Source organism: Cyprinodon variegatus, unplaced genomic scaffold (genome assembly GCF_000732505.1).
Source record: "Cyprinodon variegatus isolate N-32 unplaced genomic scaffold, C_variegatus-1.0 Scaffold336, whole genome shotgun sequence".
Lineage (NCBI taxonomy): Eukaryota > Metazoa > Chordata > Actinopteri > Cyprinodontiformes > Cyprinodontidae > Cyprinodon > Cyprinodon variegatus.
In genome coordinates, this window is record NW_015150789.1 from 154,989 (window position 1) to 164,532 (window position 9,544).

General features: G+C 40.4%; 1 protein-coding gene across 8 annotated transcripts in view; it reads left to right on the forward strand.

The window, feature by feature from the left end:
• The window catches only part of pacs2 (phosphofurin acidic cluster sorting protein 2), a 94,621-nt gene that overhangs the window by 66,019 nt on the left and 19,058 nt on the right, over positions 1–9,544 (forward strand). For 7 of the 8 annotated variants that reach the window (XM_015385324.1, XM_015385325.1, XM_015385328.1 and 4 more), the window contains exons 8-17: positions 480–539; positions 620–774; positions 3,152–3,242; positions 3,841–3,912; positions 4,017–4,141; positions 4,279–4,411; positions 4,636–4,740; positions 8,354–8,460; positions 8,537–8,691; positions 8,781–8,891. In XM_015385324.1, the coding sequence (XP_015240810.1) occupies positions 480–539; positions 620–774; positions 3,152–3,242; positions 3,841–3,912; positions 4,017–4,141; positions 4,279–4,411; positions 4,636–4,740; positions 8,354–8,460; positions 8,537–8,691; positions 8,781–8,891 (1,114 nt within the window). The remainder of the gene's footprint in view (positions 1–479; positions 540–619; positions 775–3,151; positions 3,243–3,840; positions 3,913–4,016; positions 4,142–4,278; positions 4,412–4,635; positions 4,741–8,353; positions 8,461–8,536; positions 8,692–8,780; positions 8,892–9,544) is intronic. The other variant, XM_015385327.1, reaches the window with a different exon arrangement.

The following is a 9,544-nucleotide window of genomic DNA, read 5'->3' on the forward strand; positions in this document are numbered from 1 at the left end:
TTGGGATTAATGACGTGAAAAATAATAACGGTAACTCCATTTGAATGGTTGTGCAGTACAATAACGAGACAATTTTTTAAAATGTAAGGAGTAGAAGTAAAAAGTCGGCATAAAAATAAGTAGTAAAGTAAAGGAAAAATATCAGGAAAATCTACTTGAGTACAGTAACAAAGTGTTTGTACTTCATTACTTCCCATCTCTGGATTTATCCAGGTATTGCTGAATAAGCCTTGTTAAATAAGCCTCTTTTAATTTCTGATAATGGATGCCCTCCTCCATCTTTGCCCAGTAACTCACATAAATGTAAATCTTATTTTTAGAATAGCCTCACTAATAGCCTCTGAGGGCTTCACACAGTAGTTTGGAGCTTCTGGAAGCCCTTTGTTACTCTGGGTTTTATTTCAGCTCCGTATTAAAGCACCATTTTGAATCCGAGGCGTAGATCACACTGACTGTTGGTTTCTGTTCCGGCATTTTAGCAGCAGAACTTCAAGCAGCGAGTGGTGGCTCTGCTGAAGCGCTTCAGAGTTTCTGATGAGGTATAGTTTTCTTTTTTTGTGTATTTTCCAAAGTCTCCGCCTGTCTTGTGACTACAGGTGTGATGTGTGTGATTGTGAAGGTGCTGGACTCGGAGCAGGACCCAGCAGAAGTGCCTCCTGAGGTGGAGGAGGAGGACCTGGATCTGGACAGCGTGGAGTTTGAGAACCCAAGCGACAGCTGCCCGGAGCTGGACGATGACGACAGCGTCCTCAGCACACCAAAACCCAAACTGAAGTGAGCCTCAGCCGAACGATTCTAGCTTCTCACTGTTAACTTTAGATGTTTCATATGTGGGTCACCGCTGCAGGCTGGTTAGGAAACATTTTCCATGAGGCAAGAAAAACCATCTTGTTTATAATTTGGTCTTTGAAATCTTCCAATATTCATGTTTGAGAGACAAAGCACCTCATATTAGTAACTTGAACATTTTCATATTTCTGTAATGCAATAAACAAATTTTGATAATTACATCAAACCATCTTAAAAATGCGGAACACCTGACATGATCATGAAGGTATCTTAATGAATGTCTATGCCTTTTTAGTAAGTGTTACTAGTTGCTAAGATGCCATTAAGAGTTAATATATTGTCAAATGCTTTAATAAAATAGTCATTATCACTGTGTAATGTAATGTTAAAGGGGAACACCGTTTTTTTTCCATTGGACCCTTGATTTTCCGTTATTCCATCATGTTCTACTCACCCATATTAGTTTAGTGTCATTTGGAGCCGTTCTGAAGATATTCCGTTACGTCATACACAAAGATATAAATCTAAAATCTAACGGCGGATGTCTGGGGGACAGTGATTGGCCTCCATGTTCTGAATGCTGGCGTACCATAAAGAATAAATGATGAACAGTTTAGTTTGTGCCTTCAAGTCGTTGCCCATAGGAAGACGTTACTGGATATAACGGAATATCTTCAGAACGGCTCCTAATGACACTAAACTCATATGGATGATAGAACATGATGGGATAACGGAAAATCAAGGGGCTGATGTAAAAAAAACGGCGTTCCCCTTCAACACATACATCTTTAAAACTTTGAAAGGTTTTTATTTAGGATTAGTTATCATTTCTTGATTAATGTCAAATTAACGCCGTTACCTTTTTTTAGTAACAAGGTAATCTAACTAATTACTTTGACTGTAACTATAACGCAGTTACCATTGCTGACACCCTGTTACTGCGCGTTACTCAGGTCGCACAGTTAACCTTTTTTTCATGACAGGACTGTGCACGCCTTGTCATGAGAGAGGGGAGGATTCACCGCACAAGCGATAGGAAACGCACATGCTCGCTAAAGGCGCGTAACTGCCTCCCTGTTCACCGCGCCACAGGGGAACTACAGATAGAGTGAAGGATCAAATGTTAGCCTATATGGAGAAAGATAGATATAGATAGATAGATAGACAGATAGACCTGAACGCCCTGTTAAAAAACTTCACACCCATGAGGTAGAGGTAATACAGCCTGATGATATTAACTCCGCATCAGATAGCGTTCCCCCATGTTAAGCAGGGGGGAACGCTATCTGATGGGGTTTATAGGCCCGTCAGATGGCGTTCCCCCCTGATGTCATTTACGTTGAGTTGCAATAAATGCTAAACTCTCTGCAGGTTCTTGTCTTTGTCGTCCGCTTTGGAAACACACGGCGAGAAGGTGGGGGCTGGGTGGTGAGGGTTACGGGGGCGAGAAACGCAAAAGTAACGCAATAGTTACTTTTACTAGTAACTAGTTACTTTTATTGGGGAGTAACTCAGTTACTTTTTGGGAGAAGTAACTAGTAACTATAACTAATTACTTTTTCAAAGTAACGTGCCCAACACTGGTTATAATTAACCAGTGAGAATCAAATCATAAACGTTTATAAACATCTTTTTTCTCTGTTACTCCTAAATAATATAAGGACCCTCTGTTGTTTCAGATAACATCTTGTTAGGGATGGAAAATATATCAAAAACATGTTTCGGTTATTAAATTATCGCTGTTAATGTTAAGGAGGACAGTTTGAAATAAAATATTTCTTATCGGGTGCCTGAATTCACTTTGTGTATTCCAATATGACAATCAGCCTGGCGTCTCACTGCAGCAGATGCCCTGTTAAAAAAAACGGAGGAATCTAAATAAGTTTGCAATAAACTGGTAGAAAAAAAATGCATTAAAAAAAATCTAATTTGGGAAAAGTCAGAAGATTTCCTATTTTAGTTCAGAGTTCCTTTTATTTAAGTAAAAATATTAGACTTTTCAAGATTGTACTTTCCAGAGTTTCCAGTCCTTTAACTTTACCTTAAGATATAGATTTTAAATGACTGTGTATCTATGGTAAATAGTTCTACAGTGAGCCGTTTTTTTTTATATTTATTCTAAAGGAAGGAAGAAAGGAGGGGTGAAAAGTTGTAGATGGACATCTGTTGGGTATTGCCAAACGCTAACAAGCTCCTTAACACTCAGATGAGGTGTGAAGTATAAATAAATGAGCTGCTAGTCAGAGAGTCTTTCAGCTGAGATGTTTTCATACCGACCCTGTAAATCATCTGTGAAGAGAAACATGATGTGTTTTAGATGAGATGGATAATTGGAAAAGGTTAAGCTGTGTTTCTCTTTCAGGCCATATTTTGAGGGATTGTCCCTTTCAAGCTCCCAGACTGAGATTGGCAGCATCCACAGCAGCCGGAGCCACAGAGAGCCCCCAAGCCCAGTGAGTTTCTCCCCACACCCTGCATCAGGCAGCCTAAGATCTGAGCTCTAATAAGTCTGCATGAACTGGTCTCCCATTTATTTTACATTAAATGTTCCAGTTATGTATGTATGTTGCTCATCGTGACAGTGAAAATGCCCCCGCACCATGATGGGTCCCAAACTGTCTTAGCTGAGCCAACATGAGGTTGAAAGAAGTCGTTTTTTTCCTTCAAGATGGAGAATTGCAGCTGGAGCTGAAAGCTGACTTCAGTTTCTGCTAAAACAGCTAAATATGAAGCTGCTGCTACAAATATTATGCTTACAGTTTATTAGAAGAAAGGCAAACAATTCTTCAATTGGAGCAGATCATTCAAAAATAAAAAGGAAATTGAGTAACGTTTTAGGGGACAATATTTTCTTATAAAGGCAGGTGGGTTTAGTGTTCTTCCATGTTATGAATAAGCTCAGAATTTGTGTTTGTTTTCTGTCTAAAATACAAACAAATCACATATTAAAAATCCAGTAACAGTTAATCTGAGAAACTGAAAAGCTTCTGTTGATATTTCTGGGGCTCAGTTTCAAGCATAGTTATTGTTCTTCCTGCCGCCTCATGTTAGATCGATCTGGATAAAACTAAAAGCGGCGATGACAGTTTTCCGGACGATGGAGGACGTGACAACTCCTCTTATGTGAGTAAGAACTCAGCCTTCCCCAGACCTGCATAGGACCTTCGTCTTTAACTCTTTACCTGCACATCTGGTCATTTTTTCATTATCTTTCTGTTTTCCTTCAGGAGCAACCAGAGGCGGTGACTCCCACCACAGAACTAGAGATGGACAACATGGACACGTTTTTAGAAAGCCTGCCACCAAGTGGCAAAATGACCAAAACAGAATCCCTTATCATTTCATCCAACAGGTATGTTAAAATGATCACCTTTGTTAGAAAAAAATCCACTTTAAACGTTTCCATCATAAGAAGATATTTTCCATTTGGTGAAAGTATCTTGAATAATTGTCCTTGCTTGTTTATCTATTTATTCTGTCTTTTTTAAGGCAGGAAACGAAGCTGGCGGGACGGAGAGGTCGGAGCACATCCCTGAAGGAGCGCCAGCCCAGCAGGCCCCTGAATGAGAGGGCCAACAGCCTGGACAATGGGCGGGCCCTGGACACACGCTGCCACCTACAGGTAGGAGAAAGCAACTGCAGCTCTCTTCAGCTTTGATACTCAGAGAGAATTTCAGCATAACTACATTTCTAAACATGTCTTATTTTATGCTTCAGTGAGGAAGTCACTTTAAAGGCAGATAGGAGATTAAATAAAAATATAAAATAAACAACAACTGTGGATTTTATCATTAAAAAGGAAACCAACCAGACCCTAACAAAATCATTTTTGTTGAATTTATCCAGATCCCAAGAAAAACGGTTTATGACCAATTAAACCACATCCTGGTGTCTGATAACCAGCTTCCTGACAGCATTATCCTCATCAACACATCCGACTGGCAAGGTCAGGTAAGACATTCTATAGATGAGCAATAAGACTGATTGGAAAGATAAACGGCTGAACAGTCCTCATTTATGACACAGGCCATTCAGACACAATTTACCCGTCAGGACTTAAAATGAAAAGTAAGAAAAAACTGTGAATGTCTACTTTTTTATAAAACACTTTACAGCAAACCAGTTGCACTAAAGTCTGTCCTAACCAGCCGACTCCAAAATGTGATGTGATGTTCGGTGTCCACTTCTTATGCTACGTTCAGACCGAAGCAGCAGGAGCAGCTAAAATACATGCGCTGCTTTATTTTTGATGCTTGTACCAGTTTAGTTCTGATGTGCAGCTGAAGCATCTTTGCTGCTCTGGCTGCGCGGTGCAAAAGTGTGTCTGAAGAGCGTTGGGCGGAGCTACTCTATCCTTTCTTTGCCTTGCAACTATATTTGCTGTGATCAGCGGGTGAAAAGTAGTTTCAATATGTTTTGAAGGGAGAAAGTCCATCTAAAAAAACTTCCTCTGTGCAGTCAGTTCATCCAGATTATCATCCTACCTTCAAAAAGTTTTTCGTTGTCGGAGTCGCTCAGACTGCCACATACCGGCGGTGCGCTGTCACTAGGAATCCCATTTAACTGCAGCCTCTGGCCGGTCGCCTCCTCGCAGTTTGCCGCAGCGGCTGGAAAACGTTTTTTTATGTACGTAACCCAAACTGCAGGCACCAGGATAATAAAAGCAAACAAGTTTTGCCGGCAGATTTTGGCATTTGAAGTTAATTTAGGTGTTAATCAACTGTTTCAGAGGAGTGATCATAGCGCTCTGCAGCAGCAGGGCTGTGTCTGACTCCCTGTCAGCTCCCAGATCAGCTTCTCTGATTGGTTGATGAGGCACGTCGAGCTGCAAAAGTTAAATTTTTCCAACTACAGCAGCAGCTGCGTTTGCAGCGCGTCCCACGCATCGGATGCTCTGTAGCTCACGACACGCCGCTTCAGCTCCTCAGACGCACTGCAGGACCTTTGGATGCGCCTTGATGCACGTCAACCATTGATTTTGCATGTAAACAAGCTGCTCCTGCTACCTTCTGCTTTAGGTGTGAACGTAGCATTAGGGTTTGCAAAAATGTTATTAAATAAAATCGTTTTCAGACTTTTATACACTTATAAATGTTGTAGTGTTAAAGTAAGACTCAAGAGTACATTTGGTCCCACTCTGAATCAGTGTGGGACCAAATGTACTCTCAAAGTTTTACTTTAACACTGCAACATCTACTGTGTATGTTGCTCTGTGGACACACGCCCTACTGGCTGTGTGTTTGAGCATAAATGAAAGTGTGAATCGAGCTCAAATCATGGCTAAACAGATAATTCTGCACAGATACGGAATAAATTTACCACAACTTCCATTTAAATATAAGAGTTTATTCAATAGAATCAATCAGCTCCAAGACAAGCCTACTATAGTTAAAAACTCTTGACTAAAAGTAGTGAAAATCAACTACTCTGAGCTACTTTGTATATAAAGAAGAAGGAAAAACATGGTTAAAATCCATAATCAATTAAATGATGTAATGATGTAATGACATCACAGTTCAACATGGATTTTATGTTTGACGACCAAAGTTTATCTTGAAGAATTTGGAATGTGATCAACGTAGCTGTTGACTAATTTAGAGCAAATGGAATGTGTTCAAACTAACTGACTATAAAAATCCAAGAGATAAATAATTCATCGTTGGGCAAAACAATTAGAACAATTATAAACCAATAACCTTTAGTTAATTGATTCCTTACCCTCTTTAATTGAGCTCGTAGCTGGCAGACATGAGGCTACTCCTCTTAACGAACTCTTTGGTCATAATTTGTTGATCAGAAGGCGATGAGCCTATGAGAAAACGCATGAACGTTAACATTATATTAGTGTTTAAACCTTTAGAGAAATAAAGCTTATTTAGCTCAAAATGTGCCGTACCATGCGTTTCATCTTGTTAAGTTGTCTTTATACATCAGCAAAGACATGAAAGGTTAAAAAATCATCAGCAAGACAAATGATTTAACTGGGAAACTCTACCTGTGCTGGTTTCCATGAAAGGGTTGTTTCCTCCAGTTTTCAGCAGCTTAGCACGGCAGGCTACAGCAGGGGGGGAAGGACTTTCTGTGTTCTCTTTCTCCAACCTCCAGTCAGCATCTGAAACTTTCTGAAAACTCTGAAAAACGTTTCAAACTGTCTTTTTTGGACATCTGTGTTCTTGTGGATGTAAGAGCTACATTAGATCTTTTTAAACATTATAGGGCAGACCATTACGTCATTTAAAAATAAGCAGGAAGAGAGTGGATAGAAGCTGGAACTGGAGTTATATGTTTCCGTTTTGTTGTTCCATTTTCCATGAGCTGAAAGGAGTGAAGGGATGACTGATCTAAACGCATGTTAGTGGAATTACAGTATATATAAAAAAAAGATTAATATTTTTCAATCGTTGGAGGATTTCAAAGGATCTAAGGCTACTTGTCATGATTGTTTCCTATGTGCACTTCTGTTCGAGTTTCTTTTTAAGTTTTCGGTTCAACTTTGATTTTTGTTATTCCGTGTTTTCTTGGTCATTCGTTTCTTTTCCATTTTGTGTTATATTTAAGCAGCCTTGTATTGTTGAATTGCTCTCTGTTCCTTTAGATCCTTCTGGTTACTTCTGTTTACACCTGCTACCTATCAGATAATTAGTCCTCCTATACTTCTCCTGTTCAGTGACTCTTTGCTGGTTTCTCATTGTTTCTTGGCTCCTCGTGTGTTTTTTTCCCTGACATCTCCTGGTTTTTGGTTTTCTGCATTCTGTTTTTAGATTTATTTCTGTTGCCATTAAATCAGCAAAAACTCATCCCTGCATTTGGGTCCTCAGCTAACCTAACCTGACACTACTTTAGCGAGGCATTCCAGACAGTCCAATAACACCTGCAAAAAGTTTGTTCCTTTATGAATGGGCTTTTAGATTTAAATGTCATCAGAAAAGCAGTGGAGATATTGTCATGAGGCGGTGTTTGTTAGGAGGACCCAAATGCAGAGACCAGTAGGCAGAGGTGAATTAAAGTCGGTTATTGAAGTTCTCAGATCCAAGGGAAGGAATCAAAGTCCAACAGAAAACTACTAACGCACCTGAACCAAGGAGACATCAGGGGAAAACCAAAACTAGGAGCCAGGGAGAGACGAGGTACACAGACAGAAGTTCAGACGAGGATCCAGCAAACAGGAACTGAAGAGGGAGGGCTTTTAAAGGGGACAGAGACAAAGAGAGAGCTGACGAGGGAATTGAAAACAGGTGCAGGCAGAACAGAAAAACAGAGCAAGGGAAAGAGGACACAAGAGGGCAGCAGAGGACAACAAAAAAACCAAGAAAAACAGGAACAAACAGACCAAGACTCTGACAGATATTATATTCCCTAGAAAGGGCGGCAAACATCTGAGCAAAATAAGAGCGGTCTTAGGTTGGATGCTGCTCCAAATTCTAAGGTTTTTCTTTCTATATACATTTAAAATGTTGGTCATTGTTGCTATATACTGTATATGTGACGTTATTGATTTCAAAGCGTTTTAATAATCTGCATACCTTCTTTACTTTTTAACTTGTTTTGTTGTTCCTTCTCTTAGTATTTGTCAGATTTACTGCAGAATCACCATCTGCCAGTGGTCTGCACCTGCACCACAGCAGACATCCAAGCTGCTTTCAACACCATTGTTTCTCGCATCCAAAGATTGTAAGTCCAACCTTCACTTTAATCTGTTAAATAAAGGTGTACAAAGTCATAACGCACTAATTATTATATTTCATAGCTGCAACTGTAACTCCCAGACGCCCATTCCAATAAAGATTGCAGTGGCTGGAGCGCAGCACTACCTCAGCGCGGTTCTGAGGCTTTTTGTGGATCACCTCACCCACAAGACTCCTGACTGGCTCGGCTACATGAGGTTCCTCATCATCCCTTTGGGTTAGAGACAGTCTGGCTTAATATTTACGTTTTTGTGAGATTTGCTCAGGAAGCTTTAAGAGGATTTGAAAAGTCTCCGTTGTCCTCAGGTGTACATCCAGTCTCCAAATACCTCGGCACCATTGACTCTCGCTACAACAGTTTGTTCCAAGATACTGCCTGGAGGGATCTGTTCCACAAGCCAGAAGCTCCTGTCATCGGTGGGCTGTTGCATTCAAACATCACTACACACATTTTGTTTTTGTTCACAATCTAAAAACAGGGAAAAACTTCATTTTTACCAAGTCATGTTAGATTATATTTTCTCACCTCTTTAACTTTTCCACATTTTTACTGCAAACCTATTTTAATGGGATTTTTTTAGACCAACTAACCGAGAAAAATAGGGTCATAAAGGTTCAAACACAAAAAAATATTGTCAATTTAAAAAGTGTGAAAAATACTCTGAATCATCATCCTTTCAAACTCCCATATAAGTGAAAAGAGTCCATGGTAACAGCAGAGATCAGCAGCTCAGGTGGGACAATCTGTCCACAGCACCAGCATTAGTGAACAAATCTGGATTTCCTGTCTGTTTGGCTGTGATGCCATCCTGGAAAGAAACATCAGCTGTGCTGCTGCCATCAACACCCTTGTTTATAGATGCTGGAGATCAGCATGTTTTCCAGTGTAGTCCTGTTTCTCTGACTGTGACTAACTGGATGTGCTCTCTTCATCCTCTGGCATGGGAGCTGGCTCGGAGCTCGTCTGCCTGGCTGTGTGTTTCCTGGACGGGGCCGTCTGCTTCTGTCTCCTTGAACCCCAGTGGGCCTCAGCAGATGGCCGCTCACTCTGAGCCTGGTTCTGCTGGAGG